The sequence below is a fragment of the Rhinopithecus roxellana genome, chromosome 13 (assembly GCF_007565055.1).
Source record: "Rhinopithecus roxellana isolate Shanxi Qingling chromosome 13, ASM756505v1, whole genome shotgun sequence".
Taxonomy (NCBI): Eukaryota; Metazoa; Chordata; class Mammalia; order Primates; family Cercopithecidae; genus Rhinopithecus; species Rhinopithecus roxellana.
Genome location: NC_044561.1, coordinates 101,706,193 through 101,733,813, shown reverse-complemented (window position 1 = coordinate 101,733,813; position 27,621 = coordinate 101,706,193). Strand labels below are relative to the sequence as shown.

Below are 27,621 nucleotides of genomic sequence, written 5' to 3'. Positions count from 1 at the left end.
CCATAAAACTTCCGTTCCAATCCATTCAGCATCAATAGCCTGAAAAAGTGGGAGCAGCAGAGGGGCCAAGATTAGCTTTGAAATAAATAAATCTTAGGAGGTAAGAATGAATTTCTTGGTCGAGGGTGGTGGGGAAGGGATGGGGTGCGACCATCATAGCTCAAGCCTCCCAGCATCCTTCAGTCTCTGTTCTTTGGGGTCCTGGTCACACCATGGGCCTGGGCAGGGAAGTCACCTGGTTTGGCTGAAGGATGGGGCCTCAGGCCCCTCCTCCTGTTGCACCAGACATGGAATTTACAACAAAGAAGTAGACAGGATATGAGGGTAGGAAGGTACAAGGAGGCAGTTGTCCAATTTTCTAAGAAAATGGATTTGTTCGAGTGAGAAACTGAAATGTCAGGTTTAGGAAGGCGGCTTTGGATTGAATGACTACTAGTGTCTCAGGCAGAACTGTCAGCCTGGGAGGTGTCACATGATTGCTGTGTCTTCACATGATTACTGTTTTGGGGGGGTGGGGCCAATCATGTGAATTATCTTGGTTGGGGGAGGCAAGGGAAGAAGTTTCTAAAGATTGCTTTTAGCACAAATGCTGCCAAAGGGAAATTCTAAAAAGATCCCAGTGAAGTCACCAACCTATGTTTTTGGATCCAATGTGAGGCCTGTTTCCTGAAACAACTGCACTGAGGGAGATTCTGAGGCTGGGAGAAGGGCAAAGGACTGGGGCCTGGGGACACCTGGCACCTGATTTTGTGTCAGCAGGGCCTGACGCTGAACCCACAGGATGCCTGCTTGGCCCCAGCGAGGCCTTGAGACCTCTAAGTCACTCCCCAGGCCGACCTCAGGTAAACTCCCATTCATTTCTTCTCTCTGGCCTGGAGGAGACCAAGCCAAGTTGCAGTTCAGGATCTGGGGAGAAGCAGAGCCCCCCAGTGAACCTCTGACCCTTTGGTAGAGGGTGACACTCTGGGGACTCCTCTGTACTTTCCTAAATGGTAAAGTTAATCTCACTTCCTCTTTCTTAAGAAGAGACAACAGGGCGGGAGTGCTTTGGCTCGACACGCTCAGGCCGTTGGAAGCTCCTTTAAAGCCATAGTTTTCTCTGAGTACTTTCTGGCCTTTACCAACCCCTCGGGAACTCACCATAATTCACGTCTGTACTTGCAGTCATGCAGCACCTATGAAGTGCTGGTGTGAACCATGTGTTGAGAGAAGGGAGGAGAACCAACGTTCATTAAATAGTTAACGGCATTCCAAGCTAGATGCTGCACCTGCATCATCTCATCCGCAAAACATGAATTGGCTCTTATCCCCATTTTGCAGATGTGGAAAACTGAGTCCCAAACCAGGGAAGTAACTTACAAGTGATAGAGAGGAGCCAGGATTTTGGATACTGGCCTTCCTGCTGGGTGGCTTCTAAGGAATAAGTTCAGTGACTTAATCAGGATGATTTAGTCCAAGCTGGAGAGGGAGTGAGAGAGGCCCCTCTCTGGGCTTGGGCGGAGGACTGTGGAAGAGTTCTTTCTCTGGGCAGAGGTTTTGATGAAGTCACAAGCATTTCTCTGAAAGCCTGCTGAGGGTGGAAATACTGACAGTCCCTTAGTCCTCACCAGGAACAACACATGAGGGGTGATGTGGCTCCTGTAAGCGCCCCCCATCTGGGCTGCTGAGCTCTGGAGCCCCCAGAGCTGGAATATTCCTCCTTGCATCTTCCTGGTGCCCTTTGCGACAGATGGAGAGGGGGTGTGCGAGAGGAAGGGAGTCTAAAAGTGTTGTACGGATCCCACACGCGCTCGCTTGCTGCTTCCAATGGCTCCGTGCGACAGGTTATTTTCTTATTTGTAGTCTTGGACTGACGGAAGGTTTCCCCCCTCTCTCTCTCTTTTTAAATGTGCTCAGATTTCTGGCCTGTCAACACAACTCAGATCATGTCACTCCCCAGCTCCAAACTGTTGAGTGGGTCCAAGTTTTCTTTAAAAAAAACACAAAGCTGCCGTGAGGCCGGGGGTTCCTCCCTGCCAGGCCTGATTTCCAGCCACATGTTTTCCAACAAGCTGACCTGTTGAGATGCTGCAGGGTAACAAGGCTTCCTCCCTGCAGACCAGAGCTTTGCTGGCTACTCAGCCATGCGAGCACCCCAAAGACCCTGAGAAGCCCTGCATTGTAGAATCCCGAGCTGGGTCACATTTACTCCAGTGTTCCCTGAACATACGAACAAGCGGCATTTGATTTGTAGAACATCCATTAGCATGCGGCCTCACTCCGTTTGGTAAATGCTTTTGTACGGATCCATGCCCTCAGCTGAACTCTCAGCTCTGGGCCTCGGCCCGTGCTGTTCCTGCCATCAGAAATGCCCTTCCTGTACCTCCTTGTCTTCCTATGTCCGAATCCTACTCATCCTTCGAGGTTCAACTTAATGTGCCTCCTGGGGGGAGGTCAGAGGAGCCTCTCCTCGCAGACACACAACCTAGCATAGTGCTAAGACAGTGCTAAGACCCCTGGGTGTTGATCTGAACCCTGCTACTGACTTGAACAATTTGCAGAAATCTGTGTTTTATTTTGCTCATCTGTAGAAGAGGAATGGTATTAGCCACTCTATTGCAAGGATTAAGTTAATTAATGCATGTGTAATGCTGGAAGCCATGCCTTGTATGTAGTAAGCACTCAGTACATATTAACCAGTGTTGTAATTAGCATGGCTTTATTCTGTTTTGATTCCTCATTTATAACATTGGGATGGATTTTCATAAAGCATCTAGCACAGTTGCTTACACATAGGGGGTACTTAAAAAACAGCAAAGGCTGTTCTGTGAACAAATGTCCTTCAGCTTGATATCTTCCTTGTAGCTTTTTTTTTTTTTTTTTTTTGGATGGAGTTTTGCTCTTGTTGCCCAGGCTGGAGTGCAATGGTGCGATCTCGGCTCAACCACAACCTCCGCCTCCCGAGTTCAAGCAATTCTCCTGCCTCAGGCTCCCGAGTAGCTGGGATTACAGGGATGCACCACCACGCCTGGCTAATTTTGTATTTTTAGTAGAGATGAGGTTTCTCCATGTTGGTCAGGCTGGTCTCGAACTCCCGACCCCAGGTGATCCGCCTCCCAAAGTGCTGGGATTGCAGGCGTGAGCCACCGCACCGCCCAGCTTTTATGCTGTTGGGGGATGGACAAGTTGAGTAGAAACCCAGGCTAGAGTGATTTAATTGCCTGTTACTAGGGACTGAGCGCTGTGGGCACAGCCTGCCTCTAGGTGTCTCTGTCTGGATCCACAGGTCTGCAGTTGTGGATTCCCGGACCTGCAAAGCCATAGGGGGCCTGAGAGAGCCCTCTGTGCTTTCATCCAGTGCCTTATTGTGCGGCCAAAAGAACAGAGAGAAAAAAACTGGCTGAGCCCACGCAGGAGATCCATGGCAAGGCCCGCTGGAATGCCAAGCCTCCTGTGGTCCAGGCCAAGGCTTTTAAAAACTGGGCTGTGCTAGAACTTTCCACTGTTTCAGCCAGAAATCTGACAGGATCCCGAATTCTGTGGGAAAACACTAAAGTAATACTTATAGGAACCATCTGGGTTCTCTGCTTCCTGGGCTCAGCACTTGGTGTGTGCGACCCTAGTGGTGCTCACAGCCACCTGGTGATACGCATCGGTATCTTCGGACCCATTCGATCAGCGAGGAAACTGAGGCTCTGAATGGTGAAGCAGCTTGCCCAAGGCCACACAGTAAGTGCTGGATTTGGATAACCACTGTCAGCTTAATCACAGAGCCTATGTGGTTAACTGTTGTGCCATTCCTTAGCCATCACTGAGGCTTGCTTGACAGGTAGGGAAACTGAGGCCCAGGTGTGATGGCACCCTGCTCCCTTAGTGATGCTCTCGTTTTGTTTTTGTTTTTTTTTTTGTTTTTTTGTTTTTTGTTTTTTTCTGAGATGGAGTCTCACTTCATCGCCCAGGCTGGAGTGCAGTGGTGCGATCTAGGCTCACTACAGCCTCTGCCTCCTGGGTCCAAGCAATTCTCCTATCTCTGCCTCCCCAGGAGCTGGGACTACAGATGCACACCACCACACCCGGCTAATTTTTGTATTTTCAGTAGAGACTGGGTTTCACCATATTGGTCAGACTGGTCTCGAACTCCTGACCTCAAGTGATCCGCCCGCCTCGGCCTCCCAAAGTGCTGAGATTACAGGCATGAGCCACCGCACCCGGCCTCCTCTCATATTTCTATCAGTGCACCTTCCTATGAGGTGGGGGCAGTGTGTGTCCCCAAGGTGCGTCCCTGTCCCCATACTAGAGAAGGAAGCATCTATTTTCACAGCTGAATCTGCTTTCCTGTAAACTTCGGGTGTTCCTGGGGTGGTTATTCTGATGAAGCCCTCCATGAGATAGATTTTCCCTGCCAGGTGTCTTGCCAGGCCCTCGGTCCAGAGAGATGCAAAACAGCTGAGGTGGAAGTTGGAAACGCTGCAGAATTGGTTCTTTGTGTCTGTAAGATTTCCTGGCACATTCATTCGGGGGCGCAGGGTGTTAGATGGCTGCAGATTAGCGCCAAGAGCCCAAGGAGATCAGGTGCTCGGATCAGGAGGGAGATTGGAAGCCGGGAGTGAGCGATGGGCCTCCCAGCCAGGAGGGACGGCTGGAGCAGGTGGGCGGTGATACCAGCGCCGTTTCTACAGTTCCATTCTTCAGGCCGACCATCGGTGTTCTCCAGAAATGGAAGCCTGTGGTGGAAGAAATACTCGGTACACGATGTGCTCGGCACAGGCTGAGCCTTGAACATGTGTTAGCTCTTCCTTATCTTTTTATTTTGGAAAATTTCAAACATATGCAAAATGAGAAGGAATGATGTAATGAGCCTCAGCTTTGACACTGATCAACTCTCTACCATGCTTGTCCCCTGCCCCTATTTTTGCTGGGGAGAGGAGAACCGGGGAGTATCATAAAGCGAGTGCTAGACATGAGGTGTCATTTCACCCACCCATACTCTCTCCACATCCCTTCCCGTGAACTGTTGTCTGACCCTCACCACGAGCCAAACAGTATGGTCCTTCATCCCCACTTTACAGATAAGGAAACTGAGGCTTCCCAAGGCCAAGTGGGGCTCATCCTTAGGCCACACAGCCAGTGAGAGGTAAAGCCAGGCTCCACTCCTCACTTTACCCTTAACCACTTTGCAGTCATTATTAGGGTCATTTTAATTGTAAATATTCATTCAACAAATATTTTTGAGCATCTACTATGTGCCAGGGAGGGCTCTAGGTGCTTGGAGGATACAAATGTGAACAAGACAGACAAAAACACCTGCTCTCGTGCAGCGGACATTCTAGTGAGGAAGAAAAAAATACACCCAGGTAAACAAATGATGCCACGTAGCTGGGGAGAAAAGCAGGAGGAAGGAAAGGAGAAGGTTAGGACAGAGAGAGGGCTGCTCTAAAGAGCACAGGCCTCAAGAAAATGGAGAAGTAAGGCTGGGCACGGTGGCTCACACCTGTAATCCCAGCACTTTGGGAGGCTGAGCTGGGCAGATCACCTGAGGTTAGGAGTTTGAGACCAGCCAGGCCAACATGGCGAAACCCCATCTCCACTAAACATACAAAAATTAGCCGGGCATGATGGCATGTGCCTGTAATCCCAGCTACTCTGGAGGCTACAGCAGGTGAATTGCTTGGCCCCAGGAAGCAGAGGTTGCAGTGAGCCGAGATTGCACTCCAGCCTGGGTGACAGAGCAAGACTCTGTCCCAAAAAAAAAGAAAAGAAAATGGAGGAGTAGCCAGTAGCCACGGGGATAGCAGGAAAAGAGCCCTCCATGTGGGAGGAATGGCAGGTGCAAAGGCCCTGAGGCAGGAATGAGCTTGTATGTTCCAGGAATTGCAAAGAGGCCAGTGGGGCTGGAGTGAAAGGAGAAGAGGTGGGGGAGTGAGCAGGGGTCAGGGCCAGACCAGCAGGATGTGGCTCGTTGAGCACCTGACATGGAGCATGTCTGGCTTGTGACAGGATCATTATGCATTCTCTCATTTAATTCTCACCACAGTTCTGTAAGATAGGAAATACCATTAACCCATTGGACAGATGAAGAAACTGAGACTCAGAGAGGTAAAGTGACTTGCCCAAGCTTTTATGTGCAGAGCTAGGATTTAGGCCCCTGAATGCTGCAGCATCCCCATTGGCTGCTTTCCACGGCCACCCTTGCACCCTTCAGGCCCTTCACCCATAGCAGCTGGAGTGAATCAAGTCATCTTTGGTTCTGCTGAAATATTTTTCGGTGGTTCCCACCACCCTTAGTAGAAAATCAAAGTCCTTACCGCATGGCATTTCTGGACCATGTCTGTCTCTTCATCCTCACCTCTGACCACTCTCCTTCCTCCCTGGGCTTCAGCCTTGGCAGCCTCCTTTCTGGCCCTTCACCAGGTTCTTTCCCACCCCAGGACCTTTGCACCGGTTGTCTCTTCTACGGGAACATCTTGCCTGGTCTTTGCTTCCTTTGGGTCTCAGGTGCCACCTCCTTTCCTTGGATGCTTTCCCAACCATCCCATTCCAAAAGAGGTTCTCGCTTGTGATTTTCTATCACTGGGCCAAATCTGCCTGTTGCCTAGTGCTCCTAGCTATTTCTATATTAATTCGTTACATTATTTCAGCCCTATCTCCCCCACTAGGATATAAGTTGCATGAGAGATGGGCTGTGTCTCTTGCTCACCGTCGGGCCTCCCAGGACCTCAGCACCGGGCCTGACACAGAGTAGGTGGGTTAAAAGATACTGATTGAATGAAAGAACAAGGTGGGTACTAAAAGCCCCCTTTTAAAGAGCAGGCTTGGAGTTATGAGGTTGTACAAGCAAAGCTTATTCCCTAACTACCACACAGTCCCACCTCTGTGGCCAGAGCCAGGATCATACCACAATTCCCTGCCCATCAAGCTGTCATAAAGAACCCTAAGATATCAGGAAGCACAAAGATATCAATGCCAGGAGGGATAGGAGGAGGCAGGCAGGAAACCCCAGAATTCGTACTTAAAATTCTGGCTATACAAACTGCTTGCCCCACTTTAGACACCATGATGAATGATCAGGTGCTGCAAACCATGAAACGTGACGTAATTAGTGCTGCACTCTAGGCTGGGGGTTGGCTTGGAGGCCCCACCTTGAGGTTAGCCTCCTCCAGAGGGTCACCGCATGAGGCAGTCTGGTGCGGGGTAGGGGTTAGGACAGAGGGAGGTGGAATCAGACTGCTTGGCAGCCCTGTGACCTTGGCCAAATGGTTGTACCTCCCAAAGCTTCACATCTGGTCCTCTGTGAAATGGGAGTGGTAACAGCCCTGTCTTACTGGGTTCCTGCAGAGGTTCCATGAGGCCTGTCTTGCTCTGGGCAGCATCGGCGCTTATTAGCTATTGTTACTGCTGTTATGTGATTGTCATCATTTTATGGTTTGGGAATTTTGAAAGCTGGTGGAGTCCCCGCTCCATCTTTTGCCAGCAGGGAGACCTGAAACCCACTCCCCACTCTTCTGCCCCCTCAGCCTCAGTTTCTCCTTCTGTGACCAGGGGGCTCGGCTTGGCTCCTCTCTTGCAGGTCCCTTCCAGCCCTGATGCTCTAGCCTGCATGCCCTCCTGGCCCTTTGTACTGATGACTCCACAGACTCCTCTGGCAGGAGAGGCCATGGAGGGGCTTCTGCTTTGGGGCGCATTCCTGAATTGGAGTCCAGCATGTGCCGCTCACTGGCTGTGTACTCTGGGGCAGGTGTCTTCCCAGCTCTGAACCTCCGTTTCCCCATCTGCAAAATGGAACTGCTAACGTTATTTCCTCCCAAATGGGTGACTATTGAGGGTTAAGGAATTAAGAGCCGTGGAAAGTGCTTTTGCAAGCTGCAAAATGCTCTATAAAAGGAATCAGTGAATAGTGTCAGCTTGGGGAAAAATCCCGTCAGTCCAGAGACTGACTGCTGCCGGCAGTGTGCTGAAACCCTGGCAAATGTCGTTTAATAAATGCGTGTCGCTTTTAAGGGGCCCTTTATCTCAGCTGGGAAAATGTGTGTGCATCCTTGGCAACCTGAGAATCCAGAAGGCCGAACTGGAGGGAACCTGTCGCAGGGAGAAGCGATTGCATGGGGTGGCTCCAGGCTCTAGTGTTGGAATCCCACCTCTGCCACTTACCTGCCTCTCCAGGCTCTGCTTCCTCATCTGTAGGAGGGGATAGTGACAATAGCACCTGCCACTCTGGGCTGGAATGTCCTGAGGGCTAAATGAAGGCTTCTGGTTATCTGGCCTAGCCCATGTATTGCCCCCATGAAAGTGTAACTGTGCAGCAGCAGGGCCTGTCTCAGGGCAATGGTTAGGGCTTGGAGGTTGGGAGAACCTCCCAAGCTCTCAGCCTTTCCAGGTCTCGGTTTTTTCCTCTGCAAAATGGGGAGAAGGAAAGAAGGTCCTTAGGTTGTCAAGGCACCAAGCCTAGTAGATGTCAATGTCCTCTACCTGCTCTTCCAGCCTCTGCTGGTCCCCCAAAAGCCTGTTAAGTCTAAAGGATATTTACACAGATTTGCAGTTCTTTTCCTGCCACTTTGCAAACAGGGTCACACTGCAAGCATCGCTTCATCACCTCCAGGTTCCATCTGAACCCAGCAAATGCTCCATAGGGCTCCCAGCACTGCCTGTCCCCCCTGACTCCTTGCCAGCAGTGTGCTCAGCCTGCTCACCTCATGCATGCGTTGAGGCAGAGCTGCTTTTCCCTCGGAGAGGATCCTGAGCCTCTCAGGCTTAAGGACGTGGTCATCTGTCGCCCCCTTCATCTTTAGACACCCATCTGCATGGTGACAGCTGCTCTGCATTGAGTACTTACTCTGTGCCAGGCACGCTAGCCCGTTTCATTCTCAGAACAACCCTAGTATCATCATCATCATCATCATCATCATCATCATCATCATCATCATCATGAGACCCCTTCTGCAGATAAAGAGCCAGAGGTCCAGAGAGGGTGAGACATTTCCTGGAGTCTCATGGGTAGCAGAGTTGGAATCCAAATCAAAACATACTTTCAACCAGTGCCAGGCACTGCTCCAACCCTAGGGAAGAAAACTCAGTTCCTGCTCTCAAAGGACTTATAAGAGTCTATGATAGGGAAATGAGCACTTTTAAAAAAATTAACAAGGAAATGCGTAGTTTTTTGAGTGGGGACGATATACAGAACAATTAAGCAGAGCCGGGGACATTGAAGTGGATAATATTTTAGACAGAATGGCCAAGGAAGGCCTCTCAGATAGGCCTGAGGGAGGGGAGGGAGCCAGACATGTAGATATCTAGGGATGAAAGTGCCAGGCAGAAGCAATGGTGAGTGCAAAGGCCATGTGGTGAGTGGAGAATCCGGTACAATTGGGAAGAACAAGGCTGTAGGCCCCTGGGTCCACTGTAAAAATTCTGGATTTCACTCTGAGTGCAGTGGGGACTGTGGGAGGGTTTTGCACGAAGGAGGAATGTCACTTGACTTAGGTTTTAGAGGCTCCTCTGGCTGCTGGGGGAACGTGGCTGGTAGAGAGGTAAGGCAGAGGCAGGGAGGTCAGCGTGGAGGTTCAGTCAGGGTGGTAAGAAGAGGTCAGGGTCTGGCCATGTATTAGAAGTTGAGCCAGCAGGATCTACTAACAGATGGGTTGTGGGACGTGGATGAAAGGGAGTCCAGGAAATGTCTCATTTTCAGTCCAGCACTTCTAACTACAGAGCATCTGACCTGGGGAGGGAGGGAGCTGCATTTCCTGTTTACAGGTGAGGAAACAGAGGCTTAGAGAAAAGCCTCTTTGCCAATCACCCTGCTAGAGACAAGACATAAAGGTCATCTGGCCCCAGAGCCTGAGCTCCGGACGGTCTTACCACCTTAGTTTATCTACTGCATGGAAGGGGCCACCAGAGTCTGCCCCTTCCTTGCAGGGATATGGCACAGCACTGAGTTCTCAGAGCTACCCAGGGCAAGGGTGAAGGAGTGGGGACCCTGAGCCCCTGGGCCAGCCCTCGGCTCATTTACCAGGCCACATGCATCCCCATTTTTGGTGACTTCAATGCAGGTAGCAGTTTCTACCACAGCACCTGCTTTGTCCCTGCCCAACGGGTGTATCCAGTGGTGCCGGCAGAATGCTCCCAGTGCTGGCCTGTTCTTCAGATGGGCAACCGAAACCATCCTTCAGGGTGCTAGGTCAGCCCAGTCCCAGGTCCTCCCCATCTCAGCTTCCTTATAGCCAGTGAGCATGTTCCATGGACTCTACCCTGAGTCCTGTCACCTCTGCATCTTTGCTCATGTGGTTACCTCCTCTTGGAATGCCTTCCTTCACCCCAGCCTCTGTCAGCGTTTAAGACCTAGTTCAGGGGCCACCAGCTTCAGGAAGTCTTCCTGGGTTTCACTCTTCCAGAACCCCATCCCCAGACCTCTCTTGCAACACTGATCACCATGTTTGTGGTCATTGCTCATGTCCAGGATGGCCCCACATGCTAAGATATTCTCAAGGGCAAGGGCCTGTCTTATTTAGCTCTGTTTTCTATGGTATTTAGGACAGGGTCTGGCAGCAGAGTGAGGTTTGAGAGGGCATGAATGAATCATTCTGACTCCAGAGGAAATCACTGTGTAGTCATGGCTGTTGGATGCCCAAGGTCTCTTCTTGGGAACTGCGGCATCCATGCAGCCATCCACTGGTGCAGCCCCGACCACGAATGCAGCCCCAGCTACCTTTTGCCTCCCTGCATGGGGTCATGGGCTCCAGCAGATGGTTCTGGGCTGGCCTGTTCACTGCTGTGCCCTGTGGCCAGCACATAGTAAGTAGGTGCTCTAGAAAGGTTAGTACCTCCTATCAAGGGCAGGACCCTAGACAGATACCACACAGGGTGTTGACCACCAGGAGCCCATGGCAGACTTGAGGGAAGTGTGTCTTCTCACATCCTCCATCACCCTTGTGCTTGTGGAAACTTACACAGCAACCTCATCTATGCCAGGCACATTCCCAGCTGGACACATTCCCAAACACGGGCGCACGGACACCTGGGGTGCACACAAATAGTGGCATGTGCATACCTCCCTGCTTGTCAGTGCGCATACCCTCACAATCACATTTACGCATTCACCACTCTGTCACACACGTGCCACCCCCACACGCACACCCTCTACACACACATACACACCACACTCACGTGCATGCCGCTCCTGCATCACCCTCCCACACACTCACACCCTCCCACACATGCCCAGGCCACCATGATTCAGACACTCTCCTGCACACAATTCACATGCCCACACCCATGATCCCTAGCCCCCCATTCAGACACACTCCTGTGCTGCACTCTGACATATTCCGGCACACAGGCACCGTCTCTTTCACACTCCTCCTTGTGCCCACCCATGTGTACATGCGCGTGCAGATGCTTATGCTCTGTACACTCATACATGTATGTACACATGTGTTCTCATGTGCATACTCTTATGCATACTCAGCACATTCATATTCACATGTTCTATTGCACAGCCCTGTACTACATCCTGTGTACATCCACTTTAATGCACACTTAATGTTCACATGTTCTCTGCATAGCCCTTTATTACATCCTGTATGCATCCACTTTAATGCACATTTATGTTCACATGTGCTATTGCAAGGTCCTGTTCTACATCCTGTGAGCACCCTCTTTAATGCACACTCTTGCACTGCATACTCTTGCACACAGCATTAAGTCACACCCAGAAGATAGTAGAGGCAGCCCCTGATGAGGAGCTGCTATAAGTGTGGGGCAGAAAATCGCAGCCTTCTGAGGATGGTGAATAACAATAATGGTGAGGGAAGAAGGGAGCCGGGTATCACTGCAGCCACTCTAGAATGCTGAGCCCTGTGCACTGCCAGAGCTCCAGCCGTAGCCTCCCAGGCCCTGGCCATCCTTGAGTACAAACAAAGAATCTACAAAGAATCCAAACAGGTGGCCTCCAGCCTGTCCCTGTGACTCCTGCTGTGGTGGCCCCCTGCTTCCAGGGGATGGGCAAGCTCCCATGCAATGGCAGTGAGCACCTGGGCAAGGCTAGCTCTTGGGAAATGTGCTTGTTAGCTTCATTCTCCCTGCCCCATGAGACAGGCTTCTGGAAGACTCACACCCCAGGGCAAGGCAGCCCTCCCCACCCCCGCCTCAAGCTTCAGTTCTAAGTTGATATTTTTTCTATTAGAAAAAGCATCTATGTGGGCCGGGCGCAGTGGCTCACACCTGTAATCCCAGCACTTTGGGAGGCTGAGGTGGGCAGATCACCTGAGGTCAGGAGTTTGAGACCAGCCTGGCCAACATGGTGAAACCCCATCTCTACTAAAAATACAAAAATTAGCTGGGCGATGTGGCAGGTGCCTGTAACCCCAGCTACTCGGGAGGCTGAGGCAGGAGAATCACTTGAACCTGGGAGGTGGAGGTTGCAGTGAGCCGAGATCGCACCATTGCACTCCAGACTGGGTGACAAGAGTGAGACTTTGTCTCAAAAAAAAAAAAAAAGAAAAGAAAAGTGACTATGCATAGTTTTTTTACTCTTTATGAAAATTATTTTCATCTTTTAATCTGAAAAGCCACACACATGAACATTTTTTTTTAAGAAATCAAATACATTTTCTAAGTCGCAGTGGTCAGTTCTCAGCCCTCATCTGACTGCATCTCTCAGTGGCATTCGATGCAGGTGGTCGCACCATCCTTGGCCAGTTCAAAGAAGAGAAAGGAGATGTGGCGGGAGAAGCAGGTCACAGCAAGGGGCCGGGAGATGAGATCTAAGATGCCAGCAGGAGCCTCTTGCCCAAGGGGGTTAGGTATATTCCAGATGTAATCATTTGACTGATTTCTTTGAAATCCATCTTTGCCTTCGAGGGTGGAAGCTCCATGAGTCCAGGGACACAGCCATTTCACAGCCCTTAGCTCAGGGCCTGGCACACGGAAGGATCCAGAATGCAGCACTGACCGCCCTTGCTGTGGGCACTGAGTTCCTCTTACAACAAGCATGGTGACCACCCACTGTGCTGACTTCTCCCCTTAGAAAACATGTTCTTGTGTTTTGTTTCATTACTTTAACTTTTTTCCAAAACCAATAAATGTTCACTGTAAAAAAATACAACATATGATTTATTATAAAGCAATAAGAAAACCTGCCAACCCCCATCCTACCTCAGTCCCATTTCCCAGGTGTAACACACCACAACAGTGCCATGTTTAACCCATCGTCCTTGCAAACCTTTTTCTCTAGACATGCGATTGACCAATCAACAAATATTTATTGAGCATCTACACTGTGCCAACCACAGTAGCAGGAGCTGGGGAAACAGCAGTGAACAAAACAGACTAAATCCCTTGAGGAGAGGTTCATTCAAACAGTACACATATGGTAACATACATCATTACATGTACAGGTTTTTTAAAAAACAAAATGAGGTGCTATAAATATTCTTTTGTGTTCATCCAATTTAGAGAAGCTGAAAAATGCCCAAAGTAGGAGGGGAAAAAAAGAGAAAAACCTCATGAAGTTTAGATTCATGATCCAAAGAGAGTTACATTTTATAGCTTCGTTTAATACCCTCCAGTTGTTTATATATAGTTTTATTTTACAAAGTCATGATCATACAGAGAGTATAGATTTTCTTCATCTTTTTTTCTTACGAAAGAAGTGCAAACAGAAAATGTAAGCAAGAGCAAAATTCCATGTAAATCTACCACTCAAAATAATCATGGCTACTCTTTAATATCATGTTTTTGCCCAAAACTGGGAGTTTGGGATCACACCGGATCTACCACTTGGTAACAGACTCTGATCTTGTAACACATTTCCATTGTAATTCTGTACCATCATTTTCATGGCTATAGACTTGGCCTATATCTGTGAAAGTGGATTCACTGTAATGGGATCAGCCAATCTCCTTTCCTGGGATATTAGGATATTTTCAATTTTTTATTTTCATGCAAACACTTAAGTGAATGCAAAGCAGAATGTCTGCACGTATTCTTGGTTACCTAAAGGTATGATGTTAGATTGTTTTTCTTCACTCGTATTTTCACTACATCAAAATGTTGATTGCAGTTATCTTTGATAGTGTGATGTGAGATTATTACTTTGTTTTCATACTTCTTTATTTTCTCTAAATGCCTTGCAGTGAACAGGTTTTATTTGCATAAACACAATATTATTTAAAATGATGCCATGAAAATTTCTATATGACCGCCGTTTTCATGGTAATGGCTTGTTACAGCTGCCTGTAATTCCACATAGGGGATAGGCCGTAATTCACTTAACCATCCCCTATCGTTGACTGTCTGGGCTTTTTCCAACATCTTTAAGATCGTTATACAGGAAACCTACTCCATATCTGGGGTCACGTCCTCAGGGCGCAGCCCAGCAAAGGCTGGTGAACAGATTTCACACCTTTGGTTCATCCTGCCAAGCTGCTTTCCCGAAAGGATGTTCCAATTTCCACTCCCACCGGCAGTGCGTGGGAATGCCTGCCCAGCCGCCCTCCTCTCCCTGAGACGGTTCAGGCCCCTGGACAGTTGCGTCCTCTGCCAGGCGGGCGAGAGAGAGCAGGAAATAATTTGGCCAGCAAGTGACCCCAGACCCAGAACCAGGAGTGATTTTTAACAAGCCTGATTCTCAGAACAGAACCTGCAGAGAAAAAGAAAGCAAGCAAGGAAAAAAAAAAATAAAAAACCTCTCTACTGGAAAAAAACACACACATACACAGATTAAAATAATATTTGGCACTTACGTCGCACTTTTAAAATTCTTCAAACGCTTTATAAACACTAGCTAATTAATTAAGCCGCCTAAATCTGGCTGCAGTTGGTGGAGAGAGCTTGAGAGGAGCTAAAAAAAAAAAATGGGGGAGCCAACCCTACACAACTCCAGATTTTATTGTCGCCTGCCTGGGGTGTGATTACAGGCCTCCGGCTGCACCACAAGAATAGCCCTGCTCCAACATGCTGCACGCCTGACTCCGCAGCCTCTCCTGCGCCTCCTGCTCCCTCACCAACTGCTGACTCACAGCCCCGTGTGGTGTTATTGATAAGGATAATAATAACTGCAAGCCAGGCTCAGTCCCAGGCTCCAGGCCTGCACCCTCTCCTAGATATGCCAGTATCAACTCCATTTAACACATGAAGAGAGAGGAGATTTGCCCAGGGTCATGGAGCAGACGAAATCCTTCCTTCATTCGTTATGGCATTCATTCTGCATATTTTTATCGATGACACTGTTTTAGGCAGGAGGTTGAAAACAGTGCCTTGTGGATCCTACATCCTACTATTGGGAATGTGACAATCCAGAGAAAATCAAATATATGAATAATACAGCTATGTGATGATAACGAGAATGAGAATTAAAACTTACCCAGCACCTATGCAGCAGTCTTACCACCGTGTTGGGGTCCTCATGACTGTGCTGGGGTGGATGCCAGAACCCCACTTTATGGATGATGGAATGGGGGTCCAGGGAAGGTGGGTACAGAGGTGGCTAAGGCGGGAGCCATGCTGTCGCCCAGGCCTACTGGCCCCAGCGGATGTGCTTCCTCAAGGCAGCCTTTCCAGTTGGTCCAGTCTCGAGGCTGAAATACAGACCTACTGGGAAAGTTCCTAGCTCAGTGCTGCTGGCAGCTGCTGGTGCTGCCTCTGATGTCCCTGCCTGGATGGGCCTCCCACACATCTGGCCACCAGCCTCACCCCTCCCAGGCTGTCTGATGCTGGCTAGGCCTCTCTCCACTGTGGGTTCTGTTTTTTTCTCCTGTGCCATGAAGATCTTGCCATGTTCAACTTCAAATGGAAATGAAATGAGAAGCTGGACTTCCTGACAATAAAAGCAGTTGAGGTCTTAAGTGATTGGTCAGGAAAATAAAGTCGAAATGGTCATATTTACACCCAGAGCAGGTGAAGTGGTCTTAGGTACTCTGAGACTCCACTCACCTGCCATGAGAACTGGGCCCCAAGGGTGATCCCTTGCAGTCAAGACTGGGTGAGGCTGGGAATGGGAGAAAGAGGCAGGACAATGGGCAGATAGCCCTGGGCTTGCTGCAGTGAGGGCAGATAGGGGTCTGTGAGCCTCTTTCCCTGGCTGCCCTGCCCCTGCCACTGGGGTGGTGCCAGGCCATGGGTTGCTGGGCAAATTCACAGGGTCTCTCTCCTGCCCAGCCAGAGCCAGAGGGGCTGCTCTGGACATCTGCCGCAGCCTTGTCTGATGTACAAGGCAAAGGTGGCCCAGGTCAGGGCAGGACAAGGTCAGTGGAGAGTCCAACTGGAGCCCCAAGTCACCTGTCACCTGCACACCAGGTAGCTGCCACTCCTCTGTCTACCTCATTCTCTCCTTCTCCCCCATTCTAGCTCTTAGGCATGTGTTTCTCTGAGGTCTTTATGATCATGATCTGTCTTTTTTTTTTTTTTTGAGACGGAGTCTCACTCTGTCACCCAGACTGGAGTGCAGTGGCGTGGTCTCAGCTCGCTGCCAGCTCTGCCTCCCAGGTTCATGCCATTCTTCTGCCTTAGCCTCCCGAGTAGCTGGGACTACAGGCGCCGGCCACCGCGCCCGGCTAATTTATTTTGTGTTTTTAGTAGAGACGGGGTTTCACCATGTTAGCCAGGATAGTCTCGATCTCTTGGCCTCGTGATCTGCCCGCCTCAGCCTCCCAAAGTGCTGGGATTACAGGCGTGAGCCACCGCGTCCGGCCTTTCTTTTTTTTTTTTTTCTTGTACCTCACCTTGTTCAGAATCAAGGCCCTGGCTGTGCCTTGCTCTGAACTGTTCTCACTCGGTCCCTAAGCATCTTCAACGCATCTCATGACAACCTCATCCTGCCTTCCTCTTCCTATCTGGGCTCTCTCCCCTGCACCCCAGTCTCTCCACCCAGGGTCCCTGTCTTGTGTGCCCCAGTGTCTCTGACTGGAGCTCAGGCTCCTGCAGCTGACCTCTACAACTCCTTCCAGCTACACATTTGGGAGCCCTTGAGGCCTGGACTGGGTCCAGCTCCAGTGTGTCCCCATCACATTGAGGCCTGGGTCACAGGGCATCAGCAGGTGTTGGTGAGAGTGAAGTTTGAGCTACAGCCGCCGCCTTGTTCATCAGTGTATAGTAACAACATCTTCCTCAGTGCCCGGCTCCCGGCTAAGTGACTTCTATGTGTGATCTTGTTTTCTTTTCAGAACGAAGCAGAGGCCTTGGGGGTGTTCTACCCATCCTGTAGATAAGAAAGCTGAGACTCAAAAGCGATGGATAAACTATGGTCCCACAAGAACAAAGGGCAAGCCAGGTTTTAAACTAGGTCTGATGACTCTAAAAACCAGATGCTGCATTTGGACACTGTCCCCAGCCTTGGCTTGTTTTATCCTCCCAGAGATCCATCGAGGTGGGGTCATAGTAACTGTTTTACAGATGACGAAACCAAGGCCGAGAGCAGTAAGGGCAAACTAAGGGCAGCTCTTGCATTTGTGTGGCACTTTGCTAGCCAGGCTCAGTCCTGGGCTCCAGGCGGGGACTCAAACACACTGGCATGAGTCTACATTGGATATTCTTAGTCACCTGAGTGGTGGCCCAAGGACACAGCTGTAGGCCACTGATCCAGAACTCAAACCACATTCTCCTACTGCCCAAACCACTGAGTACAGCCTCCCTTCTCGGGGCCTGCATCCTGGACCAGGTCGGAAACAGAATCTAATGCCTTGTAGAGCCCCACATGTGCCAGGTCCCTTCTCTGAGACTTTGCCCAGCCTGTTGCCTCTGTCTGGAACACCAGGCTCCCTTCTGGCTCATTCAGATTGGAATTAGAGAGCCCAGCTCAGATGTGACTCTTCCAGAGAGGTTCCAAGCATTCAAACCCACTCTCTGCCATGTCACTTAGCTTTCTGTGCCTCAGTGTCCCCACTTAGAATATAGGTTCATGTTGCAGGTTTGTTGTGAAGGTTAAATGAGATAATACACACAGTATACTGACCTCACAGCCTGCTCCTGGTGTGCACCCTGTCGATGAAAGTCATTGATAAACACTTGAGGCAACACAGAGGATCATGTAAGGATGAAAAAAAAAAAAATGACTGCTTTGTGCTCCTTTCCAGGAGTGTTGGGTGAGGAGGAGCTGCAGGTGATTCAGCCTGAGAAGTCCGTGTCAGTCGCAGCTGGAGATTCGGCCACTCTGAACTGCACTGTGACCTCCCTGATCCCTGTGGGGCCCATCCAGTGGTTCAGAGGAGCTGGACCAGGCCGGGAATTAATCTACCATCAGAAAGAAGGCCACTTCCCCCGGGTAACACCTCTTTCAGACCTCACAAAGAGAAACAACATGGACTTTTCCATCCGCATCAGTAACATCACCCCAGCAGATGCCGGCACCTACTACTGTGTGAAGTTCCGGAAAGGGAGCCCCGACGTGGAGTTGAAGTCTGGAGCAGGCACTGAGCTCTCTGTGCGTGGTGAGTACATCGCGGGCCTCCTTCATCCCCTGGTGTGTGACAATAACTCAATAATAACACTCTCCATTCTTTGAGCAACAATCAAGTGTGGTGGTGGGTGCTCCTTTTCATGAATTAATGTCTCCCCCTTTTACAGATAAGGGAAGTTGAGGCCTGGAGATGTCATGCTATTTGCTCAGGGCTCCACGGCTGGTAAAGGGTGGGAACATCTGCATCCTTCATCTGCCCAGCTCTGTAGCCCTGGCCTCTTCCAATCGGGCCCAGCCCTTTGGTTCCACAGATGAGGGAACTGACAGATAGAGTGACTTGCCCAGGCACAGGGCCAGAGCTCACCTGCTGCCTCCAGGGAGCACTCCCCCTCAGTGTGGCTGAGTCTCCTCTATGCAACAGGCACTCCCTGAGAACCTGCTGTGTGCCAGGCTTCACCAAGCTTGTGTTCTCATCCCTTCCAATAAGAATCCACCCAGGGCAGGGAGCAGCGAGGATGTGCTTTCCTTTATTTCATCACCAAACATCAATTGAGAAGATTCCTAAAAGGCACAGATTTACTGTTTAATCTGATGGCCCTGGTGAGAGGAGAAGCCAGAGGTTTGGGCATTTTCTGTGGGTCTTTTAGAAAAACCCTTGTATGGTTTAGGGACTGATTCATGCAGTCACTAAAGGCTCTGAACAAAGCTGGGTCATTATAGAATGTCCCTCACCCCAGGGAGGAGGTCTCCCTTCTAGGTGACTTTGGGTTCCTCAGTTAAGGCAGCAAAGATGCTCATTTTGTATTTACTGCCAGAGCCCCAGAATCCTTGTTCTAACTCCGGATCCTGGGACATTAGTGCAGGAAGGACCCTCAGACCATGCAGCCCAACCCCCAGTTACAGGTGGAAACTTGAAGTCAGGAGATGACAGGGGCCTTGCCCACAGTCACAGGACCAGTTGGTGACAGGATCTGGACCAGAGCCCACATCTGATTCCAGGAAGGCTCGTTCCTGCCCCAGTGTTAGACATTGTTTCCATAGAAGAGCCTGGTGCATCACAGGTGCTGACTGAAATCTCCTTGAACAGAACCGCTAAGCAGGGAGCCAGCACTTCTCCTTTTCATCAGTTTCCTAAAGGTTCAGAATACTCACATTCAGACCGTTAGACTCATTGGTGATTGGAAAACCTCTCCCAAATGTAAGCCTTAGCATTTGATACTGAGATTTCATATCAGGATGGAGACCTGCTGCATTGTGTAATAGCTACAGAATACTCCAGCTTATGGAAATGTCAGATTTATTTTACAGTCTTCCATTGCTGGATATGTAAGTTGTCCCCAACCTTGAGCTATTAAAACAGTCCTGCAGTGGATGACCTTATACATGTGTGACCTTACTCAGGCGGGAGACGGCCACTGGAAGTGCCATTGCTTGATCAGAGGGGGTGTGTGTTTTAATGTGTGTGGATATGGCCTAATTTCCCTCCTAGACATTGTAACAATCAAGTCTCCCCACAACTGCTGGACATAGGCAGGGAGGGTGGCTTTATCCTGATTGTGCAGATATTATAGGAAGAGACATTGAAGTTCCCAGATGATGCATCCCGTGCCTAGACAGTCACAGCAAGTAAGTGGCCTAGGTGTGACCCAAATCTGCTGACTCCTAGTAGAGTGCTCACTCCTCTTTGCTATGCTGTCAGCCTAAATGATGCCCTGGATGAGAAAGGAGGGAGGTGGGAGGAGGCCAGGGAGCAGCAACTGAGCCAGATCCTCATCCTGGCACTTTCTCCTTTTATAACAAGTACTATGAAGGAAGAGCCATTTCTTGCCCCTTTTACAGATAAGGACTCTGAGGCTCAGAGAGGAGACCTGTGTGGTGAGCAAGTAGGGGAGCCACGGTTTGGTCCCCACCAGCCTGACTCACAGCCCCTGTCTCTGTAACACTCAGCTATGCTTGTCAAAGTGTGGAGAAATGCTCCACCCTTCTCATTCCAAACTCTTGCAGTTCTATAGCAATAAGCATAGGCTGAGGCAGGAGAATTGCTCGAACCCAGGAGGTGGAGATTACAGTGAGCTGAGATTGTGCCACTGTACTCCAGCCTGGATGACAGAGCAAGACTCTGTCTCAAAAAAAGAAAGAAAAAACAAAACAACAAAACCCTATGGGAGTAGGAGGGACTGGCCCCTATCAGAAAGGTCCTGCAGATGTCTCATGATATGGGAACCTGTTCCTAAAGGACAGGTCTCTGCACATCACTGAGCAGCATCCATGGAGCAGAGTTGGGCCTCCTGCAGCCCAGCAGACCACATGCTCACATACTCATGGTGCTGAGGACTAAGGATAAGGAAATGAGTCATTTCCTGGTGGGTGCTTGGGGCTCATTGGAGCAAGAGTTTATATTCTCCCCTCAGGCTGTCAGGAGCCCACTGACTTCAGTTTATGGCTATAGGGTAACCAGATCTGGGTGCCATGGCAGGAGGCTTCTCCCTAGAATTGCATGAAGTCAAGGATCTCAAAGGGAAAAAGGGAAGGTGGTGGTTAGTGTCAGGGTTCATGAAGTTCAGGCACTTGCTCAACTGATAGACACGAGAGCTTGGGGAATGCTGGAAATGCCCATTGGGTACTTGGGGGATGAGGAGACAGTGCCTTTGCTTTTCTCACCCTCGGTTTCCTCATCTGTAGAATCAGACTGGAGTGCAGTGGCACGATCTCGGCTCACTGTAATCTCCACCTTCTGGGTTCAAGCAATTCTCCTGCCTCAGCCTATGCTTATTGCTATAGAACTGCAAGAGTTTGGAATGAGAAGGGTGGAGCATTTCTCCACACTTTGACAAGCATAGCTGAGTGTTATAGAGACAGGGGCTGTGAGTCAGGCTGGTGGGGACCAAACCTTGGCTCCCCCACTTGCTCACCACACAGGTCTCCTCTCTGAGCCTCAGAGTCCCTATCTGTGAAAGGGGCAAGAAATGGCTCTTCCTTCATAGTACTTGTTATAAAAGGAGAAAGTGCCAGGATGAGGATGTGGCCCTGCTGCTGCTCCTTGGTGATAATCAGGGACTCCTTTGGGAGAATAGAAAGGATTTGAGTTCCTGTGTATAAATCACCCAGTGCAGAGTAGACACCCCCAAATCAAGGTGTTATTTTATTTTTTTTGAGATGAAGTTTCACTCTTGTTGCCCATGCTGGAGTGCAATGGCGCCATCTTGGCTCACTGAAACCTCCACCTCCTGGGTTCAAGTGATTCTGCTTCAGCCTCCCGAGTAGCACCCACCACCACAACCAGCATTTTTTTTTTTTTTTTTTGTATTTTTAGTAGAGATAGTGTTTCATCATGTTGGCCAGGCTGGTCCTGAACTCCTGACCTCAGGTGATCCACCCACCTCAGCCTCCCAAAGTGCTGGGATTACAGGTGTGAGCCACCGTGCCCTGCCATCAAGGTGTTATTTTAAGATGTGTTACCTTGGGCAACCCAGTTCCCCTTGCTGAGCCTCAGTTTCCCCATGTGTAGAATGTCGATAATGGTACCAACCTTTCCAGGATGTTATGAGGATGCGGTGAGCCTGAGGAGATGATAGACCTTAGTAAGCAATGGGGTTTTCCCAAGATCATGTGATCTTGGGCGAATCCTGGCTTCCCTTGAGTCCTCAGCTTCCCTGTCTGTGAAATGGTGATGATGATTGCCAACCCTCAGGGGTTCTGTGAGGATTGGAGGGGATGTACACAGAGCCTTAAATGGTGGCGGTATTCAGGTTGTCCCTGAACTCCTGCAGAACTGTGGTTAGGAGAGCGTGGCCAGAGTCCAACTGCCTGGGCCACATCCCAGCTCTGCTACCTCCTGGCTCTGTGACCTGGGAGAAGGCACTCCACCACCATGGGCCTCAATGTCCTCACTTGTAGGTGATAACACCAGCCTCATAGACCAGGAGTTGGGGCCGAATGAGTTAAATCCTGTAGAGTGCTTAGGGCAGCACCTGGCCTGCAGTCAATGTTCAACAGATGTGAGCTCTGTGATGCCGAAGCCATGCAACCTCAGATGGGTCAGTGCTCCTCCAGCCCTCAAGTAGAAATGGTGCTTAGGGTGTGCTCAGGTAGCTTTCAATCTTGGCTGCTCTTTAGGATCATCTGGGAAACTTTGAAATCAATCCCAGGCTCTACCACAGACATGCCTCTTCAATTGGCCTGACATGGGCCCAGGCATCTAAAGTTTTTAATTAATCCAGAAGATTCTAGTACAGAGCCAGGACTAAGAATCCCTGGGATAGACACCCGGAGGTCACAGAGGACAAGTTGGAAAAGACGGTCCTCTGTGGTGCCAGATGGGAGAACAGCTTTTCAGGCTGTGGATGCTTTTGAACAACATGTACCCGGGACAGCTCTTTGGAGGCCCCAGTGGCCTGGCCAGACCCCCCCTTATAATACAGGCCTACGGGGGCCAAGGTAGGGGCCCCAGACAAAGCCCTGCTCAGATCCAGCCTCAGGATGGGGGAACCTTCTATCTTGAAAATGTGTGTGTCTAAACAACCGCCGGAATCCCAGCAAATCCTTCCAGTTCGGCCCCAGAACCCACCCTGCCTCGACACACCAAGCTGTCACAGAGGAATCTGTTCCCTCCTCCTTTCAAATGCTTCCGGCTTCCGTAAATGGCTCCTCTGGAGGGAGGCGCCTGTGATCTTGTTTGTGTTTTGAAAGCCAATTCGCCAAACTTGTTTCCTGAGGGGATTGTTTAGAAAAGGGGAGAGAATCCTCACTTGGTGGTTTCTGCTCCTTTTATCGTTTGGGTTTGTCATGAGCTGCAGGGAGCAGGGTTTGAGCCTTTTCTTGGTGTTTCTGCTCTGCTTTGTTCTGCTGCCTAAAGGATAAATGTGTAGATTCAGAAGCAGTAATGACCAGACCTCCTGATAACAGGCCCAGGGGTCATTTATTAAGTACCTGCTACATACCAGGTTCTGTGCTTGCATTCAACCTCCCTCATCTTACCAGGGTGGGGTTTGTATCCACTTTTGGTCCTGGGCCTCTCTGAGCTTCGTCCTAAAAGGGGCTCACACGAGGATCCCCTCACAGAGATGGAACGAGGATTAAATAGCTGAGGGGCATGGAGGGAGCAGCCAGTGTCCAGCTCCAGAGAAGCCCTGGATAAATGGGAACTGATTGCAGCCCCTCAGCCCTGTGGGGACATCCAGGCTGCTGGCCTCGATGACTTGACTTCTTCAAGTGACACCCTCCTTACTGTGCCCTCAAAATGTTTGACGGGTGTTAGGGAGCAAGTTAATATTTACAAATGCAAGTATGGGTGATATGTGCTTCCTGGTGATTGTGATAGGAGGTACAGGGTAATAATTAGCAATTTGGAGACACGTTTAGGGCCCATCTGCAGGGAGAAACAGCCCACGTTCTGATTCAGCCATTTGTGTGCTTTCAGGACCCAGGAAGTGCTTCTGCCTGCTTGGGCACCCTGTGTCTGTGTAATTATTGATAATTAAGAAATTAACCCCTTTGGCTTTCTCCACACTTGGTGATCTTTAATATCTATCCAAAGCTGACCCCAAAGAAGACCCTAGATTCCGAAAAGTATTCCTTCCTTCCAAATGTAGCGCTCGGCACAGATTAGCCCCTGCTGGAATATTTGTGGAGAAAATGAAAAATGTGAAGTAAATTCATAAATACCTGAAGAGAGAGCTCTGGATATGAATAAAGTCTGGGTTAAAGTTAGATCTGTTTTTGCTTATTTTTGTGAAACATCTTCTGTTTATCCAAAGCAAAACTGCTTCTGTTGCCTCATTTAATCCTCGCTGCATCCCAGGAAGGAGAAATGCTGCTGTCCCATTTTATAGACAAGGAGCTGAGTGTGCCAGGCCGCCCCTCTCATGGGCTGAGCAGCCTGGTTCCAGCTGTCAGGGTGGTGCCACTTTGCTACTTACTCCCTGTACTGACCTGTATAAATGCTCTCTCTGGGGTTGGCACTGTTTCCAGGGGGGCAGGGTAGCAAGAGTTAATACCAAGGATGAGATGGATCGTTAATTTTGATCCTGTGCCCAAATTGGTGGAAATCACCCTGTGTGGAGTGGAGAAGTTTGAACTCAGGCCTGGACTTCCCTCTGGGCCCTGCCCCTACACTGTCTGACCTCATATGGGTCCTCACCTCTCCCAACCTTTGCATCCTGCTCTGTAAAATGAGAATAAGGACACTGCCCTCATTAATCCTTCCACATTATTGGAAGGGTAAAAAATAATATCTCGGAAGGTTCTTAACGTGTCAAACGCTTATCGTTAGTGATGGTCATCTCAGTCATGTCTCCTGTTTATCGATGCTCCTTTTGTAGCCAAACCCTCTGCCCCTGTGGTATCGGGCCCCACAGCGAGGGCCACAGCTGAGCACACAGTGAGCTTCACCTGCGAGTCCCACGGCTTCTCTCCCAAAGACATCACCCTGAAATGGTTCAAAAATGGGAATGAGCTCTCAGACTTCCAGACCAACGTGGACCCCGCAGGAGAGAGCGTGTCCTACAGCATCCGCAGCACAGCCAGGGTGGTGCTTACCCGCGGGGACGTTCACTCTCAAGTCATCTGCGAGGTGGCCCACGTCACCTTGCAGGGGGACCCTCTTCGTGGGACTGCCAACTTGTCTGAGGCCATCCGAGGTAGAAGACCCTCAAACCCAGCCCAAGCCCACACCTGGCTGCCAAGCCCGTTCCCCACCACCCTCCACCCATCCAACTCTACTTTTGCTCCAGGGCTTGAAATGCCTAGAACCTAAATTCCTAACTGCCCACCTCCCATGCCCCTAGATGTGCCGGTCACTTACTAACATTTTAATGGCAGTGGCTAGGTGACCACCCACCAGGTGCCAAGGACTGCGCTAGCAGTTTCATTTATTCCACCAATAACTTTTAATGAGCTACAATGAATGAGCACCTGCTATGAGCCAAGCCTCTACGTGCTTGGTGGTTTTCTTTATTTTGCTACGGTTGTAACATTCCAACTGCATGCCAGGGGTGGTGCTTATAGATTTCACCCATTCTTAGCCTAGTAGGAGCTACCAGTCCTTGAGCACCTACTGTGTGCTGGGCATTGTACTTAGTAATTTCATTCATATGCAAAGAGCACCCTCAATGTCTGAGCACGTGCTGCCTGCCTAGCACTGTCCTGGTGACGCCCTCACTGTGGTGGTGGGAGCTACGTTATGGAGCCCTCCCTGTGATCTGTCTGTGCCACAAGGTCACAGCTTCTGCCCTGTGCTGTTTCAGTTCCACCCTTCTTGGAGGTTGCTCAACAGCCCATGAGGGCAGAGAACCAGGCGAATGTCACCTGCCAGGTGACGAAGTTCTACCCCCAGAGACTACAGCTGACCTGGTTGGAGAACGGAAACGTGTCCCGGACAGAAATGGCCTCAAGCCCTCCAGAGAACAAGGATGGCACCTATAACTGGACGAGCTGGCTCCTGGTGAATGTATCTGCCCATAGGGATGATGTGAAGCTCACCTGCCAGGTGGAGCATGATGGGCAGCCAGCGGTGAACAAAAGCTTTTCCCTGAAGGTCTCAGCCCACCGGAAGGAGCAGGGCTCAAATACCGCCGCTGGTGAGGCCTCTATTTCAGCTGACCCAGCTCTTTTAAACTTTTAGTTTTGTGGGTTTTTTAAATGTTAAAAGTAGTAATTCCTGCTTATTATAGAATAATCTAGAAGTCTATAAATATAAAGTAGGATTTTAATGTCAGCTCCATTTCCCCAAATCCCACACTCCAAGAGTCACCACTGGTAAGGGTTTATGTACATTTTGATAGATCTTTTGACATAGATTTATATCACAGGAGGAAAGAGGGAGAGAGAGGCCCCATCTGTTCATGGCATCCTGCATCTTGCCTTCTTCACCTGATAGTTGTCACGCTCCCCATTCCTCACTGGCCCAGCCCCTCTTCCCTATTCTTTCTAGCCTCTGCCTCATCTGCCTGGCTGCCACTGGGAGCCTGCCCCACTGGAAGCCAGGGTGGAGTCATTCAGGGTGTTTGCAGCTTGTCTCACGTACAGTCAGTGCTTCAGTGAACATCCTTGTACATGTTCCATCCCACATGTGACTATTTCTGTGTGATTGCCCAAGGAACACTTTAGGCCAAAGGGCATACTCATGTAAGGAGGAGATAATGCTGTCACTCCCCTGAGAGAGTGTGAGGGTGTCAAGGTATCATTTTCTCAGCCCCTGCAACGTGGTGTTGGTGTACATCTCTTCTGTTTTCAAATGGTGGCACCTGGTTGGCATTTCAATGCAGCCATGGAATATTTCATCACCTGTTATCAATGTGGCTGATGCCCTGTACATAGTAGAACCCTTGAATGGATTAGTAATAGAAGCCATTTCTGTCCTTCATGCACCCTTTAGGGAAGCTCTAAAAGAGAGCCTTGGGGCTGTGTCAAAGTGACCCTTTGGTTTCACCAATGCCGGGTTTTCACAGGACGTGTAGGACATCAGCCAATGCCAGGTTTTCATAGGACGTGTAGGACATCAGCCAATGCCGGGTTTTCATAGGACGTGTAGGGCATCGGCCAATGCCGGGTTTTCATAGGACGTGTAGGGCATCGGCCAATGCCGGGTTTTCATAGGACGTGTAGGGCATCGGCCAATGCCGGGTTTTCATAGGACGTGTAGGGCATCGGCCAATGCCGGGTTTTCATAGGACGTGTAGGGCATCGGCCAATGCTGGGTTTTCATAGGACGTGTAGGGCATCGGCCAATGCTGGGTTTTCATAGGACGTGTAGGACATCGGCCAATGCCGGGTTTTCGTAGGACGTGTAGGGCATCGGCCAATGCCAGGTTTTCATAGGATGACATCAGCCAATGCCGGGTTTTCATAGGACGTGTAGGGTATCGGCTAATGCTGGGTTTTCATAGGACATGTAGGGCATCAGCCAATGCCGGGTTTTCATGGGACGTGTAGGGCATCGGCCAATGCCAGGTTTTCATAGGACGTGTAGGGCATCGGCTAATGCTGGGTTTTCATAGGACGTGTAGGGCATCGGCTAATGCTGGGTTTTCATAGGACGTGTAGGGCATCGGCTAATGCTGCGTTTTCATAGGACGTGTAGGGCATCAGCCAATGCTGGGTTTTCATGGGACGTGTAGGGCATCGGCCAGTGCCAGGTTTTCCTAGGATGTATAGGATATCGGGAGACAAGATGTGTGGCTTTCCATGCCAGCTGTGTCACAGACTTGCTGTGTGACCTTGGACGAGTCAGTGCCTCTCTGGGCCTCCACTTGCTCGTA

General features: G+C 50.0%; 1 protein-coding gene across 5 annotated transcripts in view; it reads left to right on the top strand.

Moving 5' to 3' along the window:
- Nucleotides 1-27,621, top strand: part of LOC104674639 (tyrosine-protein phosphatase non-receptor type substrate 1) — a 46,802-nt gene that overhangs the window by 3,156 nt on the left and 16,025 nt on the right. For all 5 annotated transcript variants that reach the window (XM_010379027.2, XM_010379025.2, XM_030913930.1 and 2 more), the window contains exons 3-5: nt 18,042-18,395; nt 24,685-25,002; nt 25,609-25,941. In XM_010379027.2, coding sequence (XP_010377329.2) covers nt 18,042-18,395; nt 24,685-25,002; nt 25,609-25,941 — 1,005 coding nt within the window. The remainder of the gene's footprint in view (nt 1-18,041; nt 18,396-24,684; nt 25,003-25,608; nt 25,942-27,621) is intronic.